The 24,089-nt window shown below is 44.8% G+C and overlaps 5 protein-coding genes across 5 annotated transcripts; 3 read left to right on the plus strand and 2 right to left on the minus strand.

Moving 5' to 3' along the window:
- Nucleotides 1-537: 537 nt before the first annotated feature.
- Nucleotides 538-3,004, plus strand: F4813DRAFT_342452 (uncharacterized protein). Its single transcript, XM_049241416.1, has one exon. The coding sequence runs from the start codon at nt 842-844 to the stop codon at nt 2,588-2,590; it is 1,749 nt and encodes a 582-aa protein (XP_049104918.1). The 5' UTR covers nt 538-841; the 3' UTR covers nt 2,591-3,004.
- A 1,427-nt stretch (nt 3,005-4,431) lies between these two features.
- Nucleotides 4,432-6,522, minus strand: F4813DRAFT_342455 (eEF1-gamma domain-containing protein). Its single transcript, XM_049241417.1, has 4 exons — nt 6,317-6,522; nt 6,059-6,245; nt 5,805-5,853; nt 4,432-5,750 (listed from the first exon to the last, which is right to left on the minus strand). Exons 1-4 carry the CDS (start codon nt 6,347-6,349, stop codon nt 4,793-4,795), a joined length of 1,227 nt encoding a protein of 408 aa, XP_049104919.1. The 5' UTR covers nt 6,350-6,522; the 3' UTR covers nt 4,432-4,792.
- A 90-nt stretch (nt 6,523-6,612) lies between these two features.
- On the plus strand, nt 6,613-8,011 carry F4813DRAFT_342456 (37S ribosomal protein S9). The gene is made up of 2 exons (XM_049241418.1): nt 6,613-7,632; nt 7,695-8,011. The coding sequence occupies exons 1-2, from the start codon at nt 6,783-6,785 to the stop codon at nt 7,784-7,786; spliced, it is 942 nt and encodes a 313-aa protein (XP_049104920.1). The 5' UTR covers nt 6,613-6,782; the 3' UTR covers nt 7,787-8,011.
- Nucleotides 8,012-14,008: 5,997 nt separating this feature from the next.
- Nucleotides 14,009-15,293, plus strand: F4813DRAFT_384530 (uncharacterized protein; the record flags this gene model as incomplete). The annotated part of the gene is made up of 3 exons (XM_049246098.1): nt 14,009-14,798; nt 14,852-15,109; nt 15,178-15,293. The coding sequence occupies 3 exons, from the start codon at nt 14,009-14,011 to the stop codon at nt 15,291-15,293; spliced, it is 1,164 nt and encodes a 387-aa protein (XP_049104921.1).
- A 6,986-nt stretch (nt 15,294-22,279) lies between these two features.
- On the minus strand, nt 22,280-23,704 carry F4813DRAFT_342493 (calcineurin subunit B). Its single transcript, XM_049241419.1, has 5 exons — nt 23,399-23,704; nt 23,287-23,339; nt 23,138-23,211; nt 22,701-23,035; nt 22,280-22,626 (listed from the first exon to the last, which is right to left on the minus strand). Exons 1-5 carry the CDS (start codon nt 23,448-23,450, stop codon nt 22,616-22,618), a joined length of 525 nt encoding a protein of 174 aa, XP_049104922.1. The 5' UTR covers nt 23,451-23,704; the 3' UTR covers nt 22,280-22,615.
- Nucleotides 23,705-24,089: the final 385 nt, after the last annotated feature.

Raw genomic sequence — 24,089 nt, forward strand, 5'->3', positions numbered from 1 at the left:
TCATTCTACCGAGTTCTTCCACGAGTTATATATCTTATACAAACTCCCTAGTTACACACATAAACTATTGTTGGATGGATATTCAACACTCCGTTAGCCTAATCCTTTTGACACGAGGTACGGCATGTTAGCAACAAAATTATCAATAGTCGTTGTTAGTTATAAGTATAACCTATTTAAAGCAATTAGGTACCACGCGGCATTGCACAATACAGCAGTCGTTGGATATATTTTTAGTATTAATGTAACGGTTAGAAGATATTTCGTATTTAATAAAAGTCAAGGCAGTCGTAGATCATGGTAGATCATGTAATTATAATATCACTTAAACCAATAAACTCCCATATAGTGATTGTGGCTAGAAGATCATGTATAACTTACGGTTGAGGCTGAAGATGAGCTTACCAACAAAGGATTCTGTTAACCTAGGATTTTGTTATTCCTTTTCATTACGTAATCTGTAGAGAACCCTTGTCACTCCAACAGATTTTCGACATACTAAAGATTTGACGATCTTTCAATTTGACTCATGGGGCCGAAAGGAAACTATAAGCAGCTTATTACCAATAGAGTTAGAAAAGGCAGTCGTGCCGCTTTTCAACGACACGTGCTATAGTTGGAAGGAACAAACAAGGTACCTTAAGTTTTTGGTAACCAACACCCACAAATTCGGCAACTACGTCAACTACGTCAACTACACCTGACGTAAGAAGAAAACTCTCAACTCTACTTCAATACAATACTTTGTACAACACTCATAACTCATCTCACCTCATCTTACCTCATCTTATTTACCATCCATTCAACACGACCTCCTCCTCTGCTTTCTACGCGTATCAAAATGGAACAAGCTACACCGCGATCATTTCTAGATATCCCTGCCACCATTCGACGTCGAATTTACTGCGCAGCTGGCCTAGTCACCAACACTAATATCCACATGAGCCACGAAGAACGTAGGGGAATTCGTCTACGTATGAGACCAAAGGACTACGAAGACGTACCTGACCTTACGTTTTCTCTCAACCTACTTATCACCTGTCGAGCTATCTACAAAGAGGTATCTCATCTACTGTTCTCCACCAATTATTTCTGCATAAAAGATCCGCAGTCCTTATATCAGCTTCCTACCTCTTTCATATCGTCTCTGTCATCTTTAAAGTTCTCCCCGAACGCTATCTACCCCAGGGATTGTTGCGGCGGGTATTCAAAAAGTCTCAGCAATATCAAACCAATAGTCAGCACCATCCCCGATCACCGTTCTCTACTTGAAAGATGGGAAAATGCGGTACGATTTATCAGTTCGCAAATAAAACCTCAAAACTTCAAGCTCGGCCTGATTTGCGACGTGGCTGATGAAGAGACAGCATGTCTTGCTGTGAAACCCCTTCGTTACTTGCCTACCTTGTCCAGCTGCGAGATCCGACTCAGCCATAAGCCAGATAGCCAACTTCAAGATATAGCCCGAAAGGCTGCCCTAGACGCCCTAGGACAGCAGCCAGTCGAGCAGCCACCCGAGAGCTTTCCTTTTCTACGACTTCCACTGGAGATTCAGCTAGAGATATTAAAGTATACCGATCTAGTTACGCCTTTAAGCCATGTTCAATGGATCTCATCTGATAAGTACCATCTCGAAACTTATTCTTGTGAAGAACCGCACGAGCCTCCGTTTCATACATGCCACCCTAATGCTCACAGAGCATGCACTGGTGATAGAGATCAGTGCCGAGTATCATGCCCGCATCGGAGGTGTAGCAACTGTACCCATTATGCCTGCCAGTTCCAAACTTGTGGGAGAAAATTGGAGGGCAAATATGCTTGCATTACAGGTTGCTTTTGCAGTGTACGACATGCCTCTTATTCACCACGTTGCCGTTGTTGGCAGCCTCCGATACCATTGTTCCTAGTCAGCAAGGAATTTTATGCAGCAGCACAGAATGTATTCTTCTCTATGAATCATATCACTATCAATTACGATTACTCTATATTCCCCGAATTTGAAAAGGCAACAGTCGAATATTTTACCAGTTTCATCTCTAGCTACGCACTACACAATCTCCGATCACTAGAGATTCACATGTACTATCCCGATTTTAGCCAGTGGATACAAACCGTCCACTACATCAAAGATAAGCTTATTAATTTACAATATCTCTTCCTCATAGTCTCTCCTGGGTTCTTACCGAGTTGGCCAGAATTCCCTGATACCAACCCATACCCACGACCCACACTTGCGGAAGAAAGGGGCATCGATATCGTGAGGGAGTCAGTCGACTATGTATGGCCAGTGAGATATATAGGTTCGCCCAGTAGTGCTATCCGGTTGTTTTTTGTGGAGTTTTCCTTCGAGGGCACATCGGTGTACTACTATAAGCGACATAAGCAAGAACATCTTCCTACTACTATGATCCGTATGGATATCACAAACATTCAGTCTGTGGAAGTTCATGTCGAACGCGAGGTTTTTAGCGATCTCATATGCGAGGTAGACGACAGCTCGTTAGCGTTGAAGTCGAGAAGTAGTGTATGGGTAGAAGGTATCTTAGCGCGCCCCGACCCAGAGGGCTATGACGGATATGCCGACGGGTAATCTATATTTAACCTTCCGCCGCAAAGTTGGTATATTTAAAGGCTATGTCTTCAGTATAGTTCTATAATATACCTGCGCAAGTTATTTTTCCAGGGTTGCCACTCGATATGGATGAAAGCTATTATAGAAGTAGAATCCTTCAGTGATCTCGATCAGTTCCTACATAGGAAATCTGGAGGGGTTCATAGAGCCGGTTTGTGTTAGTTGATAGCTGGTAGTTATATTATTCTTGATCAAAGCTTCCTTAATACGTTAAAGAGGCCAATGGTGAGGTATTAAAATACCCCGTACAAGCATAGTGGTTAAGGGTTAGTAGAGAAACACGGGCGATGATTCATGGCTCTTTGGCATCCTGTGAGATAAATAGCTACGTTACGGAGATTTATACTCTTAAAATATAATAAGTTATCTGATAATACTCCAATAAGCGCCGGAGTAGCCCTAAGTAAAGCAGCCAAGTGTAACGTAGTGAAATAGGGGCTAACAAGGCCAGCTTATCAGAGAGAACCCTTGATTAGTGTCTTACATATAGTAAATATCAGGATAGTTGAATTGTACTATTGACACCTAGCCTTTTATCCTCTCCCAAGGGCACTGTGTACCTCTTATATACTCAATCCTAGTCAATCTACCCCTGAATCTACCCCTAACCCACTTATCCCTTAACACGACTCTCTAGAAGCGCAACATCAATACCAACGCCAAATCAAAAATTCAAGAAAGCGGTAAAGCTAAGATAAATATGCTAGTTAGAGAAAAGGGGAAAAATGTAAAAATAAGGAGAATATTACGGGGGGGGAGGGGAGAGAAGGCAAAAATCGGAGGGCAAAAAAGAAGAAAAAACGTACAACACCGGGGATTCGCTGGTCGTCACCTACCCAACTACTACTAGTCTGGCGGTACTAGGGGAGAGCGGACGGGATCCCGAATTTTCCAGATCCTATGGTCGTACGTGGAAGTGGTAGTTACTATTGGGGCATATATTGACGCTCTTGGCTCCCGGCATACGGGCCTTAGGCGAGATAACGAGAACGCCGTATGAGGGCCTGAAGTTTCCAACCCCTATGTATCATTCGCTACCTAGGTTAGGTAGATTGTAGCCGGAATAGAGTGAAAGAAGCGAAAGGACCAAAGGCTCGTCGTGTTAGAAGTTAAGCTTGCTTATAATACTAATGTAGTTTGACCCATCCATGGCCGAGAGAGAGTAAAGTCTGAAATATGATATCCGTACAATAGTATACGAACCATTCACGTCTTAGTTTTGTCGTTTTATATAACTATATCACACCATGAAAGCTAGGTAACACAATGGCAAAGGGGAAGATACGTAAAGCACATGAATAAATAACTCGCAAGCTTCCATACAAATCCCCCGTATCACTCGTATAATCAATTATACTCAAAAAGTAATTATATACGACATAATACGAAAAACGTAAATTCACTACTCATTAAACGATACCCTAACCAACCCATCAAGAGTCATTCCCCCGTAGGCCGGTCCTAACTACATAGCCCTCCCCTTCCATCATTACTCGTACTTACTTCTCAGTACTTAATCCCCCCCTTTTATTCTGCTAAGTTCCGACTCTATTTTACTTGTCCTTATAAAAGGTTGTCATGTTACATGACAGAGCACAATGTAGGTTGACTGTCGGGGCTAGTGAGGATGAGGCCGACTTCATCCCGGTTTCGGGTGTGATGAGTTCTTGGAGCGCCCTTCATAATTATAGAATCTTTAATCGTGATAATGTAAACTAATAAAGTGTAGGTTGTAAGATTTTAGAGAATTTGATTCAGATGTTGTAGGTTGCAAATAAATAGTCTAGGCAAAGTGAACTGACCTGAAGTTATATAGTAGTCATAGTATAGGCAACTTACCAGATAAGCTATAAAGGCTCTTTCAATAAATGTGCATCTCTTTCTTGCGGATATATTAGCTAGCCGAATTCCTTTGTCCAGTTACTAAAATAAAGCGTTTGGTTTCCCCGCTTTATAAAACTTAGGACATGCACGACACTTCTAAAGACATAGAATGGTTTGACGACTAGCATATTTCAGGTACTACATAGAAACCTGTTGCTACTTATAAGCTTAACCTCTTCGGGTTTGGTATTCATTGTCCCTAACCTTAACCCGGCCCCCTTTTGCATAAACTCGTTAGCTCATAACCATCCATCCTCATAACAATGTAACATTAGCTTATTTGAAGACCTTGCCGGTAGCGTGCTTGTACTCCTTGTCGTTGTGGATGACAGGCTTGTTCCATGTCCACATGGATTCGACAAAGGCCTTGTCCTCAGGGTTGGTGGGGTCCAGCTTGGTGAACTCGTAGCTCTCGTAGTCGGGAGCGACGTCAAAGACAGGGAGATATTCATCACCTCGGATGACAAAGGCGCCTTCGATGACCGAGTCGTTGTCCTCGCCGTACACGGAAGCACAGCCGAAGAGGTACTTGCGAGAGCCCTCAAGACGGGTGTTGAATCCACCAATCAAGTTGTTGGACATGAAAGTCAAAGTCAACTCATCGTTGTACTTGTACTTTACCTTCCAGATGGAGTAGTCGGTGAAAGGAACGTTCTCCCAGAACCACTTCAGGGAAACGTCCTCGTCATTGTTCGAGTAGAAGCGCTTGAAGTCGTCAAGAGCGAACTCTGATCGCGGAAGCGCCTCAAGAGGGTGCTTAGGCTTGGGAGCAGGCGCAGGCTCCTCTTCCTCTGCGGGTTTTGGGGCAGCCTTGGGAGCCTTGGGCTTGGCCTGCTCGGTCTTCTTGGGAGCGACATTGGTTAACTTGGGGGCGTCAAGAAGCTCAAGAGGCTTAGAGACATCGGCGTAGATGGGCTGGTTGTAGACAGTCTCATACCATCGAGCAACGTTGGGGTGCTCAGAACGCCACTTCTTGTCGAAAAAGAACTGGAAGCCGCGCGAGATGATACCAGCAGCAAACAGATCAGCAAGGGTGATGCGCTCACCAACAAGGTAGGTATTGTGTAGAAGGTGCTCTTCGACAACGGAGATGACCTTCTCCGAGTTCTTGGCGGCATCTTCAACACCCTTCTTGTTGTAGGGCTCGAAGCCCAAAAGAGGGCGGTACCAACCAGCGAGCTTAGGAAGGACCTCGGTGTTGAAGTATGACGTCCACTTCAGAATGGAAGCATAGCTATACGATGTCAGTGCGTGATTCTATAAGTATTACTATTGGATTATGACTTACTCTTGCTTAGTCTTGCCAAGGAGGGTAGTCTTCTCGTTCTGAGAAGTGACTGAGCAATGAGAAATTAGTAAACTCCCACATCATTTTAAGCGTGAATAAGCAATAATGAAAAGGCAATGTCAGAAAGTAGAACCATGATCAACAGAGATTTTCAGATAGGGATAACTGTTAGAATAATGTCTAGGTCATCATTTGATGCCGTCGGTAGAGGTGTTGGAAATACGAATTCAATCTAGGAAGTATCAAGTACATACTGTAGATGGCAATGGCCATACACTCAGTCAAGGTGTAGCCATCGCTGCCAACGAAGGTAGGGATCTTGGCGAGGGGGTTCGCCTTGAGGAACTCAGGAGACGGGTTGACCGTGTCGGCCTCAACGATATCCAGGTCCAACCCGTTGGCCTTCGCAACCGCGAGGATCGCGGTAGAGCGGGGGTTGAGCTGCGTGACGGATAAATGTCAGCATTTACGCAGAAGAATAAGAAAAGACAGTTTTAGTTATTGCTACGTACCTCCTTGGTAAAGATCTTTCCGAATGGCGCCATGGTGATTTTGGGATCTGGTGCTTGTCGAGTAGAAGATGAGAAGAGGGAAAGTTGAAAGTTAGGTAACTTGGGAGTCACAGATTTTTTTTTCTACTCTGGCAAAAGTAGGAGGCGGGGCAATTTTGCTCTGGCTTAATTCAAATTTCCATCAGGCACTAACACCCCACTTTAGTGTTTGGTCGAAACAATTTGAATTGCACCTTCGAACCCCGCCTTCTCACCTGCACGCTATCAAATGGTCGGTAATCGGAATATCTAATACACCGTCCAGTCCAATTGAATTCGGTCATTGCATTTGAAAAAGTGCTTCAATTGATGCAACCAAGTCTCCATCAACATACAGCGTATCGCACCTATAACACGCCCAACATTCCGGCCTATCGATCGATCGATTTAGTAGGCGTAAGGTCATGACGAGGATACGATAGGTACAATGTCCTCTCTAAGATATGGCCTTCGCTGTCTTAGAGATCTCCGGGCGACAGCGACCCGACAGCCGAGTCTCTCGGCATCTATAAACGCTTGTATGAGCTCGGAAACACACCGAACATTCACAACGACGACTACGGCTCGCCAAGACGATGCATTTAGTCGATTAGAGGCGGCTATTGCACGAAGCCCTGATGCAGCCGAAATAGATGTAGCGCATGTTCGTCCTATGCCGCTTTCACCTTCCTACTTCTCGCGACATACGCAATTCAACGATAGTTTCGTCCTAATTCAGGACCTCTCGCGGAAATACGGGCGGCTTCCTTTTCTCCCTCCTGGCCAAGCGCCACGGGTGGCATGGAAGACAAAGGAGCAATACCGTTTGGCAGTTGGTGAAGCAGTGAAAGCAAGAGATTACGCAGCCTGTATTGGGTTGGCCAAGAGGTTAAATCAAATTCACCCCGATTTAATGCCGGAGGAGGTCCAGCAGGGTCTCCGACCGTTCAAACGAGACATCAACTTCTATCTCAACCGAGCAAAAGTAATTCCGATCGATAGGTTTGGCAGGTCGCATGGTGTTGGGAGGCGGAAATCTTCAGTTGCGCGAGCGTGGCTTGTGCAGGGAACAGGAGAAGTCCTTGTTAACGGAAAGACCCTTAATGATGCATTCGGAAGAGTCCACGACCGGGAAAGCGCACTCTGGGGACTAAAGGTAATGGACAGAATGGACAAGTACAACGTCTGGGCTCTTGTAGAGGGTGGTGGAACTACTGGACAGGCCGAAGCGCTTGCAATGGCTGTTTCTAAGGCCTTGGCCGTTCACGAGCCGGCATTGAAAACACCCCTTAAAAAAGGTAAGTCAAAACAAAATCTATACAAATTTCGGTCTGGTGCCTTTCTAACATGATCTATCAAGCCGGTTGTCTCACTCGTGATCCGAGGGTAGTCGAAAGGAAGAAGCCTGGTCATGTCAAGGCGAGAAAGATGCCCGCCTGGGTCAAGCGATAGAACAAGTCAGATATGGTATTTTGCAGTGGGACTCGTGGATCGCTTTTCTGCGGGACTTTCGAGCAGACGAATGCCTATCAGCCTTACTGGCATAAGTCTAGGCTGCATCGTGGCCCATATTACCCAAATAGTGTTACCCAAATAGTGGACTATGTGTACAAGGGTTACTGTATCATTACGTATCTGCTTCGTATGTGGAATGTATATGAGATGCCAACAACAGGAGTAACAAAACAACTAAGATTGAGATGTCTTGTGATTCGCTCGCTATTTAGATCGAAGTTGGTCTTAAGGCTACTTTGTAAATGAGCCTCGCCAACGCGAACCCCCCCTTACTTATATTAGTCGGCCAATCAGAGTCCAGAGATACTAATTAGACTAAACATGAGTCGAGTAACCGGGTATTCGGGTTGTGTTATATCATGTATGACGGGTGGCTGTAGGATCGGCGTTATGTTGTGTATGGATTCCGCGTAATACAACGACGGTGATCAATGAAACTTCAAATCCAACTAAATGAAAATAGCCCTGAAATCAACGTAGCATGGCTCGTGAGGTATTTCTAGAAGCCAAAGTTGAAAAACTCCAGGTGCAAAGACGCGTAGCACCGTCGCCATCTTTAAAAGTACGATGCGTAGATACCCTGTAGATATTAAGCACAGACGACATATCAAGCATTTCATATAGCATAAGCATTAAGTAATATGTATTCCTTCCAGAAACCGAGAAGAGCGACTATGCCAAATATCGACTAGCTTCAGACAATGGCAGACGCAGAATCCTTCTAGAAGGGGGGTTGTCTGTCTAGCAAAGCTACCTTTTATGTAGGAAATATAGATTAATAAGATCATGATTGGTTTTTGAGCATATACATAGGTAGTATTAGCTGTACGCCGCCTACGTTAGTTGAAAGACATGAGCTGAAGTCTTGGATCCCCTGCTAGCGACTTACGTATTCGCAACGAGGCGAGTAATAAATTGAGCCTATAAGTTAATCCCGTAGACGATGAGGATATGGTTACCTGAGACATCTACAGTAGGTATACATTAGGTAGCATGCTGGTCATCTCACAGAAATTTGACTCTGAATTCGACCGATCCCGTATTAATAAACGTGACACGTCTTAGCCATCCGACTACGTGTCTGGTTATTGAAGCAAGATAAACGTGAATCAGCGTGACCTGACTCTAGCCGTGACCCAATACGAGAAGTAGTGTTTCTGCGGAGAAACGGTGCAAGCCTCATTTGGTCCGGATGAGGCTGAGAGTGCCAAACCACACAGCATCCAATACTGTAACATTAGTCACTTTATATTGCTGATCTTTCCTGTTTTGATGCCCTATCTGTAAGCACCTATGTCGCGCAATTTAGGCTTTACTCAGACGATCCGGTATTGGAAGAGATATCGCCGGCCACCTAAACCGCCCTAACCGAGTTGGCTAACCTCGAAATATGCCAAGACTAAGAAAAACTGGTATAGCATACTGCAGATCGTTTAGTTGGAAAAGCAGCTAGCGAACATAGGGTTAATTTGTTATAGGAGAGTCGGTGTCGCCGATGTATCAACGGCATCCAAAGCATCCAAAACATCCAAACGTATCTTTGTGAAGCCACAAGGTACTTACTACCTCCTAAGATTTAGTAGGGGACTACGTAGCAAGCCATGTACCGCGACTATAACGCACAGCGACTATAATGTAGGTATGGTACAACGACTATAGCGATCCATTGGAGAAGGTCTAACTACCTAGGTACGTATCGTAGAGGGACCAAAGCTCGTGTGGGTCCTCCAGCGCCTAGTTTCTATGTATTCTTTTCGAATTCTCGGGAACCTGCGCTAGTCAACAACCAGGTTGGAAAGCCCAAGCCCATAAAAATGGGGTGATTTCTTGTACATAGTACACTAAAGAAGAGTCAATTTCATACCTCGAGCTAGGCCTATCATCTGCCTCATGTGTGTATTACATGCGGGGGATTCTAGCTCACAAATATCCCGTACCTATCATTTATCTTAGTGATACACCGACCTAGAGGCAGGCTAGAAGTAAACATGAAGTAAACATAACTACCTAGGTAGGTTAGGTAGGTACACATTGAATATCAAGTATTTAGGTCGTTAGGTACATAGGTATGTATGTATGTATGTGTTAGCACGACCGACCAGTATCCCGTATCCCGCCAAGGCGACTGCCGAACTGTTCGCTCAAGCTCTAAGCTAAAAAGCCTCTTGACCCTCTTGACGAGCTATCCGCATACCAATAACTACCGCAACCTTAGCGTGCCAATGTTATTAGTGTCTCTGCTATAATGCGTGTAATATATGCTATAATAAACTTAGCGGTTGACATGCTTGCCAGGAGCAAAAGAGATCTGAGAATTGATGGCAGCGGATTGGGTTGATGTAACACCCCGGCTGACTCCGGGATAATGTCAGACGTACCCTTGTCGTTCTTTGACGACATCCCAACGCCCCTGTCTCCAACAAGGTTCAAGGATCTTATTTAAACGACCAGACATTCGCCATTTCTTGCTAGAAGGCCTCCTTGCGGCCTAATAGGAACCCCGTACTGCCGTGCCCTATTCTCAGCACATACTAGGTAATAATGGAAGTAACTTACTCCCAAAACACGCACTTTGCAGACAATGTTGGTCTACCTCGGTTCTTGTTCGTAAAGATTCGTAAACATCAATGGCCTGTTCAATGGCCTGTTAGCTACTCATGTAGTGAGCACGGCAGAACCACCACGAGACGGTCTAGCAAAGTGTCGGGCATCAATTGACTTATAGTTAGCTTGTAATAGGTGCTGTAATAGGTGCTGTAAGCAGGCTAGGTTAGAAATGTATACCTCGGCCACATAAATAGGTACCTACCTAGGTATTCAGCCAATTCATCGCCAAGGTCAATTGTATAGCCTCTCATACTTCGTTTTTATATCGGCCAATAGTCGACGGTATCGAGATAATTACTTGGAAAGAAATATACTTTTGTTGGCCTCTTGGTCTAGGTATTCGGGTATGTGGTCCGATTTCATAGGTACTCACCGGCTTCTTTTCCCCAGGGAATTGAATCAGCTCTCATCATGAACTCATGACAGACAATTAGATCATTTAGTGGCGCGTTCTAGATCTTTGACTAAATAGGTATGTAGAACATACCAATACAATGGATATCACATCAAATTCTAATTACCTAGTCGGGGCGTGTAAAAATATGGGTTATTTTGGAAATTGATGTCTTAAAAACCAAGCGGTAGACGAGTCGTTCGCGACCTGACAGAAATTTGGGAGATGGGGGCCAAAGCTAGTATCAATATGATCAACATTTATAAGACACAAAATGACAGAAGGCAACAAGTATAATTCCATGTACGCATACAGAAACCGGAAAGCACCGGGTCTCATATTCCCAGAGTCAGCGTCTCCTTCCTTCCTAGGGACAATTCCCCAATTCCACAATTCCATGCTGTATGATGTCTGCTTACATAGGTAGGTACCTACATATGTATGTAGATGTGGCGAAATTACCTAATAATTAGTACATGGATCAAGTATATATATTTGTAAAGGTTAGGTAATTTTGTTTGAACTGTATTAACCTAGATTGTATACGTTTCCTCGAGCCGATCTCCTCATTCAATGTTCTTATTAAGCATACAAACTGGATTGATATGTCATTGGTGGACGCAGCGAAAGACAGCTGTCGTTACAGTTATCTTCGCATGACATGATGAATGGTGAATGATGAATGCCTGCTTCATGGTAGGTTCTAAAATGACCGATCCGTGCAGAATAAGGAATCATCTCTCAATCAGCATCAGCCACACAACAGAAAACTCGGCGCACAAATGAGAAAAGCAAAACCTCATCGTGTTACCTCTAGTTAACATCTAACCTATTATGTCCTTTATTCGGTAGGCAATCAAATATTTATCCCCCCTCCTCTTCACGCAATCCGTCTTAATTACCCTTTCTTATCTAGGTACCTAAATCATTCGCTGCAGCACGGCACTTGGGAAACCATATCTCTTGGCACATAACAAAAGCTGATGTTTGTTAGGGGGGGGGGATGTCTATACAGTACCTAATGTCCATATCAACATCAACTTCGTACAAACCAGACACTATCGTACAAACGAGCCCTAAGATCTGGCGGCCGTTTTCTGATAGGCTGATCTGCGCCAGGAACATGCGCGGTGACCCGTGACACCCTTCGAGTTAAGAGATCTATCTACATATGTTGAGGCTGGAAAAGGGTTTGTCTTATATGCCCCTGGCCAATATACCTTACCCCGTACCACCCAATAAGTCTATTCTCCGGCTCTGCAACCTGGGCACTAGGTCTCTTCACCCTCCCACCAAGGTATCTATCTAGGTACCTATCTATCTAGGTACCTACCTATCAGCTTCAGGCAGGGTCAGGCAGGGTCAGGCATAGTCCGGTAGGGTATTGAACAGATCACCAGTCATGTCTCGTAGAGGCACACCCTTGGGGTATCGGTAAGGGGATTCATTCGGACCCGCTCTCGATTATCTGTGCGCACTGCGCAGATCTTGTTGACCCTGTCGCAACCAGACAAGCCCTGCCTAGCAAGCCCAGGCAAGCCCCAGGCCCAGGTACTTTTACGCACGGCGCAAGTTAAGGCGTTGGTGGTCGTTAATGTGTTTTGGGGAATCTAGTTAAAACTCGACCCTATTCCGTTTTTCATTGGAAGGTCGTCGTCTGATCTCTTGTATTACATACCCACAGCTTTGATGGGGTGTATGCGTGCATGCGAAAAAGGGATTCGAACTTGTCGTTCTGTCCGTTCTGTCTACTCTAGAGTCTAATTTGGTCTCCACTCCCTCCTACCTACCTACCTACCGGTTCCTCTTGACCTTACTCCTCGACATCCACCTAATAATACCTATATCATGAGGCAAGTACCTACCGGCTAACGGGAAGTCAGTTTCTTACTGTCCTAAGAAAAATCTTGCACCGCATTGTACTTGCTACATACTGTAGAAAATCCCTGGCCACCTTTAAAATCCTCCGGTGTCAACAACTCTATTCTCACTTACACCAGCATACCTAACTCCATTATTCGGGCATAGACCCTATTCTTGTTACTGGTCACCCTTGCCATACCTACCTTAAAGATCCACGTACGACCTCATTACAATACTACAATATTTACTCATTCATTGGTTTATCTCTTTAATTGCCCAGACCACGATCAATCTTATTTTATCTCGGCTTAGCCTCGAGCTACTCCAAAGCTATCTGCTCGCGGCTCGAAGAGAGTAAGCTAACCAGAAACCTTAGTTACGTCCGGGCGAATTTGATATCTAACCTGGTATCTTTCAAACCCGCTGAAGAATTTGAGGTATTACTCCCCGGTCCTGGTGTGGCTTGCTAGTCGATTGGGCTGGGCAAGGTCACCATTTGTCGGTTTAGAAGTTGGTTACAAAAGATACTGGGATCCTCCCGGCACGCGTAGTGACGACAGCTGGCAAGTCAAATAACCTCCCATAACCTACTGGGGATTTTTGTGGAAAACTCCATCCCAAATTCCTACATAGTCGGCATCTACTAGGTAAGGACGAACTCAAAAATCTGGGACCTCGGAGGCATCGTCATCCCAGTAAGGGCCTAGGTTGGGGGTACCCGACATATGCTTGGGCGGTGTTTGCATCAAGAAGACTTTTCAGCATTCAAACTTTCGGCATCTCATACATAGTCGGTCTTCCCTAGCAAGCTCTAACTTTTCGTCCTGTCGTATTCCATCCATTAAACGCAACGCTTCGAGACGCATTCCCGGAAAACGCGTTGTTTCATGCCCAGATCATATATATCGCTACTCACTAGCCCCTCGCGTTAGGGTTTTCGTCCGAAAAAAAAAAAGATAGGAGAAAGTCTCGTAGCTTAGGGCAGCCTTCCTTTCTACTGTGGTCGGACCCTTCCCCTGTCTAGGAGCCTGAAGTGAGAATTTTATCCGACCCCGCGTATTCTGTCACTACCGCAACAAACTACTCTCGGCCGGTTTCTACTAATAGCGTATATTTCGGATCCTATCGCACGCGCTACTCGCACGCGGTGAGGTTCTCGGGAGACTCTAACGGGCCGGCTGTACCACGGCCTAAGCGAACCAAAGTGGCCCTTCTTTTCTGACTATAGCCCCGCTGCCGGAGGCGCATCGGTTAGACTCGCCTCTTAAAGCGTCTTGCGACCCGTCTCCCGTGGTATGGACGATCACGGGCGGCGGAGGAGGCCGAACGAACCGCCCGTCAATGCCCCTTCTAATACTAGGTACCCAATTCACGATCCCAATGCACAGGGACGGTCGTACGGCGCAAGCGGGTCTGACAGGTATCGGCCCGCGTCTCTCAATACATCGCCTGCAGCATCTAGAGGTATAGCAGGCACGGCTAGCTACAGTGGATATTATCAAGAGCCGGCAGCAGCGTTCTCCACCGCCATGCAGCAGAATACAATGCCATACCAGTCTGAATACGGACAAGACGCTCGACAAACACAGAGCTTCAGTACGTACAATCCGCCGATGATGTACAACGTGCCGCAAGCGAGCGCGCAAAGTGCCGTCTACGATACGAGTCAACAGTTCCCGTCACGGCAACCTGCAGCACTGCAGATGATACAAACGGACGTGTCCAACCCCTATTTCCCGAGCGAACCGACCAACGCGGCCGCAGCAACTGGCTTACAGTCACATGCCGGTTCTTCAAGCACATCAGCAGCAGTATATCAGCAGAGTCCAGTTGCCCAACGTGCAATGCTCCAGAACTATCCAAGTGGGATAGCGCCAATGAGCGGCATGGCACAATCGAGCACGCCCGAGCCGGCTGTAGAGGAACCCGACTACTCACAGACGGCAGAGATGAGTGAGGCCTATGCGCGATACCAAACTGCTTTGGGGGAGGTTTTCACCAACATTCGTAACGGGGTGCTACAAGCTGCAAGCGAGTCGCTCTTGAACATTTCCGAATGGTTGCTCTCCAAAGTTGTGGAACTAGGTGAGTCCATTTATCGAATAGCGCGATGAAGTTCGTGAATTTAACTGTTGAAGGCCTCGCAGCGGACGATGAAAATCTTTACAGAGACCGTATCAAAATGTGGCAGGATTTTAACCATGCATGGCTCTCATTATTCCAAAAGCAAAAGGATATGATGGAGTCTGGCGCGCCGCCTCAACGAGGCCAAACGCTGATTAGCGAAGATGGATTGAGAAAGATGGGGAAAGAGATCGTGAGGCTCTGCGACGGTATCGATCGGCACGGTCTAGTAGACTACGAATATGGCGTCTGGGAAGAGTCTATTGTTGCTAGTACGTTCCTACCCGGCGGTGATATCGCGCGCAGTGCGTATGCTCGGTTTACTAACTAGCTGGACCAGTCATCGAGGATTGCCTCGATCTCTATGAAGATGAAGAAGAGGCCGAACCTTCCAGTTCCTCGGCCGCGAATCCCGCCGGAGTGGGTCGTCGTGCTCATCGCACTTCTCGATCATGACTATGTTTTAACAGGGATAGGATGCGCGGCGAAGCAGTACCGGGGAAGATGGATCGATTGTGATTTGAAATATATACGGGGCGTTCCATTCGGTCGTGGCGATTATTTGCATAACAGGTTGTGATACCCACCGATTCTACCGACGGCGCGGAAACGTCATCGGTCTATATCTCGCGCCGGTACGGATGACGATGATTGACCCGGGAGTTAGACGAATTACGACGTAGCATTTAGTTTCATGCTGGCCTAACTTTACGAAGCGGCACGCCTACCTGGATTGGCTATGGAATATAGTTCGGTTCTGCTAGAGTGGTAATATATCGAGCTAGGGGGATATGTAGAAGTATTTAGGACTTCTAAAAGAAGGGGATATACGTTACGGCTGTAATGAGAGATATGCAATGGGACGACAAATGGCAGAAATGGAGAAAAAAATAGGGGGACATGGGCTCATTTAGAGCGGAGGTGTACGACTATATGATGTTGTTTTCGGATACCCTTGGAAACCGGCGCGAGTGTAGGAATGGTCAAAAGAAGGTATAGAATAGAAAGGCATATACTGCTCTCGCGAGCTTGTTTGCTTAATTTCAATAATATGGATTATTTGCTTTACATGGATATATCATCGTACCAGTTTAGCGACATTCGCGTCTGGATATATATGATATATGTAGGTACCTAATGTATATAATTACCTTAGGTACCTACACATTCTTAAATGCGTAATCTCAATTAAACAGTAGGTGACCAGGTACATAGGTAGTCTGAACACGGAGTGATACAACTTAGTTACATAAAATAAACTTTAGTTAGGCACCTTAGGTAGTGATGCAACCTTGGAGTTCTTCTTTCCTTTTTAATCACCTTTTGATTTCTTCTATATACTCTCACGTTGTCATCTATTCCACTGTTATTCCACTGTTATTCCACTGTTATTCCACTGTTATTCCACTGTTATTCCACTGTTATTCCACCGACCCATTTCCTGTGGATATCCAATGTGTATTACATTGATTAAATTTCGGTTCGTCGCTTAAAGAATCCCGAAGGGTTGCCATTTACGGCGAGATGCTAATATTGATTGGTCGGTCGCAACAGCCGCGATGATGCAAGTCGATCTCGGATGTATTCCGATTCAGTTGGACGTATTTCTGACAGGTAAGCCCGCGAAGATCAATTAGCTGCCGTCTTGCTTAAACGGCATGAACGGCTTGAACGGCTTGAACGGCTTGAACGATGGGCGTCCTTGTAAGACAGTCACAACAGTCATTGATATATGATCCGACCCGACACCATGGAATCCTTGGTTGTGGCTCTGCGTTTCCGGTTTCGCTTCATCTGATAGGTGCAGCGATATGTAGGTGCAGCGTGCTACGCTTCCAATGTCAACCGTTCCATGGTCGGATTAACCAAGGCTTAACTGCAAACATGGAAGATGCACCGCGCTGCGATTCGACGAAGCTTCAGTTTTACGATGTGTCACTTTTTGTTAGACTCGCACCCTCTCCGATTTAGACAAGGATTTACGATGCGTCCAGATCGAGCGACAAGGGTTCCAATACATAGTACACATCAGACGACAGACGAGTGGATTATTATCAAATTACCCTTGATTTTAATATTACATACTATGTATGGTATATTCTTTTTTCGCTCTTTTATTCCGTGTCTGTGTCCAATCGCGTAGCACAGATAGAGGCACGGATGGGTCCTTGTGGTGTTTGCAGCTGAAGCGCTGAAACAATCTCAGCAAACAAGATATTTGTTTATTACTCATTTCTGAAGACATTGAGGGGGTTCGGGTCTAGGGGATTGAATATATTTGTACCACGTCCAAGGTCCCCCTGGTTATGTCTCATCAGCCGACTTCGACATTGCATCCATCCTACCAGATAGTCGGGCCCGACGACGCCGAGGACGCCGAGGCCGCCGAGGCCGCCCACGCCTTCTAAGGCCTAAGACGCCAGAGAAGCCAAGGAGGAGGTATCCATGTAGGGCTGGGCTGTTGCGAACTCAGTGCTACCCTATCCCAGACTATTGGAAATAAGAGGCTGAGGGAGTTTTGGCGTCGCATCAGCGAATGTTCCGCAGAAGCTGAACTTGAATGGCTAGACCTGCGGTTGTGCCCCCCTCCCTTGTAGGTTCTAATATCTATAGTAAAACGCGGTTTCGTTACCGGCATCAATCCCGACAGGTCATCACTCGCATGTGAGAACCGACAGAAATTTCCCATCCTAGAGAAAAAGAAATGCCACCAATGCAGCTACCCGCATAGCTCATCCCCGAATACATACAAACGCCATAACGGTCAGTACTGACCAACCAGTTCTGCTACCACGGCATTGGTCTTACGCGGAACATTCGGCCAACCTTCCAATTCCCTTCCCGAGCTTTTCATCTCCACTCCTCTCGGTGTAGGCCGAACCCAAGACATGACCAACTCGACGAGGCGTTCATTGGCCTGGGATGTGAAACCATCTGAAGAAACTCCCACCCACGTCCTCCTTTGAGTAAAGCTTACAGTCTAGGTCGTCGCGTTGCGCAATATACATGCAGGCTCCATCTTGCATGCATACATTAAATGGGAGATAGGGGAGAGATGCAGGTTCGTCACATGTGTCATCTCACGGGACGCTCCCGCTCTAGGACCTGCAGAAAATCAGCTGTTTCATTGCCGGCTGCGGAGCCGGTCTGACCTTCCCTTAGCCGTAACGTTGCTAGTTAGGGCAGAAAGGTTTGATCGCCATCGCTCCTTGCGGATTGTGGCGTCGGTCGATTTAGTTTACCTAGCTTCTTTCGATACGCTTCACGAATCTTTCCCCTTTGCGTCGAGGCGTGGAGAAAGATTCATATGCGTCTTATCTTATCGTAACGGCGACCGAACTGTAGGTAGCCATGGCAGAATGGGTCATCCCGAAGTGGCTCCCGAAAGGAGTCATACGTTCCTGTTTAGGAAGGGGGGCGGGAGGAGGATAGGTAAGAAGGAGGAATCAGGTCCCGTCTGAAAGTATTTGTGCTACTTACTTTATGCAGCTGGCCGTGGTCCTACAGCTGGTGTAATGCAGCGATGAGGTCGAGGTTCTTCTTTCCAGAATGTCAAAGTACCTAGTGTATATTTTCTTGTCTAGATCCTTCGAAAAGGAGCACATTGGTCATTTGTCTTAAGAACATGGTCCCTTTAAGTCATACCTTTCCCTTTCTAAATTAGTTATGAACAGTATATCACATCCATAACTGTCCTCATTTGCTGTGACTAAGTTACTTAGGTAATTATAGAAAATATACCTTTATATTTAACGTCCTTAAGCCCTAGTGGGCTTTAAATCCCTTGCATAGTATATAGTATATACAGATTGACATAATAATAACGAGGAAATTATTTTTTTCAGTACTTACAAAAATAAAAATATTCTAGGTTAATACACCCATTTTATTAATCTTCTATTACTTGGACTAATAGTAGTGTTGGATTGACTTTGTATTACGTAATAAGATGTAAAGGAATGCAAATAAGGACTGTGTTCTGATTGGTTGTATATTAAGGTAAGAGAGGAGGGGTTCCCCCGAGTGGGGAAAGATATCTATTGTACAGATGTGTGGGCTGTGCGTGGGCGGTGTGTGTGGGCATAACCCTGGTCATGTGACGAGGTCACATGACCGTTATCCCAACAAGTAGAAAGTATTTACCATGTATATTGTTTAGGTTAACTGTTATGTTACGAATTAGTAGTTCTATAAAAAGCTTAGTGGTATTTAATTTCTTTTAGAGACATGAACACCAACTTAGGATAGTTATAACTAAAACAATTCACACGATGCGTTTGTGTAGTATATAGTTTGTGAACGAAAGAGTTTCTGTCTCTTTGTAGTGGTTCAACGCCGCGAAGCTCTTTTGTCTGGCCGGGCTTGGGTAAGTTCAACAAGGGGTAATATATACATAGGTGGGATTGTTAGTCCAAGTCTGCAGAGGCTAGGGTTTATGCTCCTGGGTAGGCTGCTGAGGATGCACGTAAGTCTAGGTATCTATCTAACTACAGTGGGTATAGGGGTGGTTGCGTGTAGTAGATGTGGTTATGATATGCATTACACACACTTCGGCTCGTTTCCAACCCAAAGTTCGTTTGTTCAAGTTGGTCTCGGCTTGACAGCTGCGGAAACGAATGGATACAAAACCCCTACTAGTTCCCGATCTTTTCATTGAACTCGGCTTCGATCCTATGGCAGAGTAGGAACTTGGTCTTACTATTCGAGTTTAATGTTATCAGGCTTTTGTCAGGTTTTATTTTTCTTGCTGGTCTTGTATTTTAATACATTTTCTTTTCTGGTGTTTTCTATGAAATAAGGATGGAAAGCAGTGTTTAAGAAACGCTGCCAGTTACTATCTCTTTACCTTACATATAATCTTACATATTATCTTACCCATTACCACCAACCAGTGTATAAGACTTTAGAAAACTATTGCGAAGGGGTAAAGTCATAGCTGTGGCAATAATCTTAGAAGGGGGTAGCAACCAAATTACTATTAGGACTGCTTTTTTCCTTATCTCACAATGCGTACGACGACAAAATTGCAGCTATAGCTTGGTTCTTTTAACGGTACTTAAACTCCTACTTGTATTTACAAAAGTAAAAAAAGTCACACCTTGACGTGCTAGGTATAGATACAAATGTTAAGACTAGTAATAATACACTTTTACGAGATCTTAATCCTATAAATCACGGTAAATTTATCAATTATAAATAAAAGATAACAAGTTGCTTCTTAGTATTATATGTATTAAATATATCTACTTATATAATAAAGGAGCTAAATAGGTTGTTATATATAGACGATTGGTTTAGGCTGGTATTGACATATACAACTCTTAATTTAAATACCTTAGCTGAAATACCTTTAGAATACCGTCTTTCACCTAGTACACTTCTCATGTTGTAAAGGTAACATAAGAACGAGTAATAAATACCAGGTTATAACATGACCCCATTTTTACTTCGCCGGGTTTACTCTCTGCTTGATTTACTTATAAATTAATTTCATATGAATACTTTAACACAAACGATGCTAATCGAAGTTTAAAAATGAATCGTAACTCCGACTTAATCTTTTAGCTTTGTTACATGAAAAAGGGACACATAATAGAATTGAAGGCTTTAGCTTCTCGAGAAGCGTACTCTTAAAATTGAGTAGCAGAGAGAAAATGTAGACGATGTTTCCCTTTTCGGTGCTGCTACTGCTATATCCCGTTGTTTTCTTTGGTATATGGCAGACGCTATAGATTAAATCTCCAATCCCACCTCTAACTCACCAGAGATCGTCTAGGGATCTTACATGATCTCATGTTAGAATGGGAAATGCAAATAGACATATTAATAGCAGCAAATATCTCAACTTAGACCATTTGGAATAAATATTTAGTCTGGAACGTTTTAGCCGATGAACATTGCCTAGCTGAACGCATATTTATCCAGCTCATGGGATGTATTCAGCAGCCCCTGAAAAAATCTCTAATGAAAACAAATTAAGAAATCATATTCTACTTGGCAAGTGACGTCCAGCTTAATTATAACTCTTCATTCTTCCACTTAACTCAGACCCTCTGCTAGCTTAAGCGCGTATGAAAAAATCCCACCCTAGGTACTTGGCTCGGTGAGATATAAAAGGGGACCGGAGCTAGCCTGTTAGCAGTGATAAAAGAAATGTATCACGAGTTGGAGCAAAGAAGCATGGAAATAACTGCAAGGAACTCTGACCTAATTATGAGAACCTATGGCTATGCATACTGAAAGTATCCTCTGTTTTAGATGAGACGTGTAACCTAGACTCCTAACGAAATGTTACCCAGGGAATTACTCTCTCTAACGCTCTTATAACTCGTAAGCATGCACAACCATCTAGTAAATAAGAAGTTGAAAGCTCATCGCTACCTATTCTCCCATCAGTTTACATATCTGCTGTTTGATCTTTCTATCGTATTAGTGTTAAGATTATGGATAATACTTTTAGTATGCATTAGGTAGGTAAATACGGGCTCCGATAGTTAGGTGCCTAAGGTTTGGAGTTCCTTGCAGAGTAACAAAGTTGTTTCTATGCTTTCCGGTTCCATCTCGTGATAGTTAAGATATAAGCAAGGAGCGGTTACCTATTGCCTAAGGAGAGATCATGTTCCCTTGTATAACTCCCCTTATACGTGTTTGCTAGCTGGGTGAGGTAGAGCAAACCAGCGAGGAAGAGGAACCTTCCTGGTTTCTCTATTCTAACGGTTTAAAATAGTATATGAATTCCCTATCGAGACTCAAAATGGGCCATGTAACTCGAGATAGATTACGTTAAAATAGAGCGCGTCGCTAAGTCTTTATTTCGCTAGAAGTTGGTCGCCCCTGAATATATAGGTTAATTGCTTCGCATTTTTAGTTCCGGCCAATGATGAGTTATATACGCAAGTGGTAAAACTGAAATGCGTGTCAAGAGACCCTATATAGTGAATTACATCAGGAGCTGTCTAAACGGAAAAGGATTCCTATAGTAGAAAGTTAAACATCTAAATTATATGGTCATGTTCGAATCTCTGTTGCTTCTTCCCCCAATCAATCTTAGAACACGCTCTAAGCCCCTGGATTGACTATATTTACTATTTAGGGAAATACAGTAACCCTAGCGGGAATATCATAAGTTTAGTTTATAACTCTTCTTAACTATCATACCCCTTTAATCCCGGGCCGTCCTTCTTTCCAAGGTTCTCAAATCAACTGATATAATGCACATGTAATAATCTGCTACGAAAGGATGACTTGGAAACAATCTAGATCCTGAAGGACGAGATATAAGATGAACCTGGATAACTAGACCGCAATTTCAGGCACAAAATAATATGAGAACCTAGCGAGTCCGATTCAACACCAAGTTCTACTACATGCCCTCAAGGAGGCGCGTGTCTTTCACGAGAAACAAAATCGCAAAGTAGCACAAGGCATAAGAGAGCGAACCCGACCATCCGCACCGACATCTCACGAGTTCTTCAGATTGTCTAGCTATCAAAACGTACATACATACATACATACATACATTCATATTTATGTACGAATATCAATTTTGAGGCTATCTCCAGGAACCCGTCGTGGCGAGTACATACTGAATCCATCTTAGTGCTTCGTCTAAGTTCCCGCTCACTCAAAGCAGCACCTTTCTGTTTTCAACTTGCGAGCGAGGTTAATAATCAGTAAGTCTTCGCAGACGATCAAGTTCACTTGTTAACAAGTATAAGTTCGCCCCAGGCTTCATAATTCGTTACTACGGCCACATCGCCGGTGGTACAGCTAGGTATCTAGAACTGATCTGTTATAAAACCCGCATTAGTACCCAACTCGCATCAACATAAATCACCCGTGGCCGGGGAGGGGGAAACTTACCTAAAGTCATGCTCATGCTAACGTCAGTATTCTCGACCATCTTAGTGAATTCCTCGAAGCTGATTTTGCCGTCCTTATCGAGGTCGGCCTCCATGATGGTCTTGTCGACGATCTGCTGGAGCTGCTGGTCCTTCAAGTTACTCCCAACCATCATCTTGAGCACGATGAAAAGCTCGCCGTTGCTGATGTATCCATCCCGGTCGATGTCGTAAACCTTAAATGCGAATCGCAGCTTCTGCTCCTTGTTGCCCTTGCTGCTGAACGCGCTCAGCCCCGACACGAACTCCTGGAAGTCCACGTCTCCGCCGCCGTCCTCATCGAAGATCGCTATCATTCTGTTTACGGGGAGAACATGGTTACGTTAGTCTCGAGTTTCTACGGGGGTATTCGGTGGCAGTGTAGGAGGCTAGGAGATTTGAGTGGGCGGAAGGGTGTACCTTGTGGCGAGCGGGTTTGACGATATTTGTGGTAAGCTCAGAAACTCTTCTCGTTCGATCGTGCCTGAGTTATCCTATGGATGCCAATCATATTAGCTTGGGCGCATATCGAAAGAGAGGGAGAGAGAGCTGGCCGGGGCGCTGTGTACTTTATCAAGCTTCATAAACCTCTTCCTCAGCCTATCAACCTCCTCCCGGTCGACTATACGGCGCAATTAGGACTATACTCGACGATAATCATGGGAGGAGCTGAATACATACAGTTCGACCCCTGCACGATGTTATCCAGCACGACGCTCGTTGTATTACCCATGTTGCTGGGAAGCCCCTTGGCGGAGGCGGATTCGAAATAACGGGACGGGGGACGGGGAGGCTGGATAAAGAGCTGTTATGTATATTCGGAGATGAGACTCGGTTGATTAAGCTGGGATATCACTGGTGTATATTTGCAGTTACGTCAAAGGAACGGGGTTATTCGTGGGGCTTGAAAGATGCTATTATGTTCACGTTCCGGCCTGCGATGTTCCGCTTGTGATGAGGCTGATGGAGAGTTGGGTGGGAATGCGGGCTGGTGGGGTCTGTCTTAACAAGGCGACCTTTAGATCTTAATTGCCTCTTTTACGTGTAGATGATTGGAGGAAGCACAGCCGCATCTGATAGCCCAAGCCACAGGGTACCTACTTCAGCTGAGGTACTTTGTACATGACTAAGTACCTAGGTAGGTACCTACATAACCTATGTACTTATGATTCAAGGCAGCCACTTATGTAATAGAGTGCGGTTACCTATATCAAAAACAATGAAATATCGAGAATAGAAATGGCTATTGACGGCTTAGTGGAAAGAAGGCGTACTTACATTTACAGATCCTTAGGTAGGTACTTATTGGATTCGTACCCAGGGATATACATCATGAAAGACATGAGTCTTTCAAAAGTATAAGGTATCTCCT

This window comes from Daldinia decipiens, assembly GCF_022478715.1.
Source record: "Daldinia decipiens strain CBS 113046 unplaced genomic scaffold F4813scaffold_1, whole genome shotgun sequence".
Classification (NCBI taxonomy): Eukaryota; Fungi; Ascomycota; class Sordariomycetes; order Xylariales; family Hypoxylaceae; genus Daldinia; species Daldinia decipiens.

Coding starts and splice junctions, on each gene's coding strand:
- F4813DRAFT_342452 (XM_049241416.1), top strand. CDS start 842: ATGGAACAAGCTACACCGCGATCATTTCTAGATATCCCTGCCACCATT.
- F4813DRAFT_342493 (XM_049241419.1), bottom strand. CDS start 23,450: ATGGGTAATACAACGAGCGTCGTGCTGGATAACATCGTGCAGGGGTCG. Junction 23,340..23,398: donor CATCGTGCAGGGGTCGAACT/GTATGTATTCAG, acceptor TGCGCCGTATAG/TCGACCGGGAGGAGGTTGAT. Junction 23,212..23,286: donor GGTTTATGAAGCTTGATAAA/GTACACAGCGCC, acceptor TGGCATCCATAG/GATAACTCAGGCACGATCGA.
- F4813DRAFT_342455 (XM_049241417.1), bottom strand. CDS start 6,349: ATGGCGCCATTCGGAAAGATCTTTACCAAGGAG. Junction 6,246..6,316: donor GAAAGATCTTTACCAAGGAG/GTACGTAGCAAT, acceptor TCCGTCACGCAG/CTCAACCCCCGCTCTACCGC. Junction 5,854..6,058: donor TATGGCCATTGCCATCTACA/GTATGTACTTGA, acceptor CTCATTGCTCAG/TCACTTCTCAGAACGAGAAG.
- F4813DRAFT_342456 (XM_049241418.1), top strand. CDS start 6,783: ATGTCCTCTCTAAGATATGGCCTTCGCTGTCTTAGAGATCTCCGGGCG. Junction 7,633..7,694: donor GAAAACACCCCTTAAAAAAG/GTAAGTCAAAAC, acceptor TGATCTATCAAG/CCGGTTGTCTCACTCGTGAT.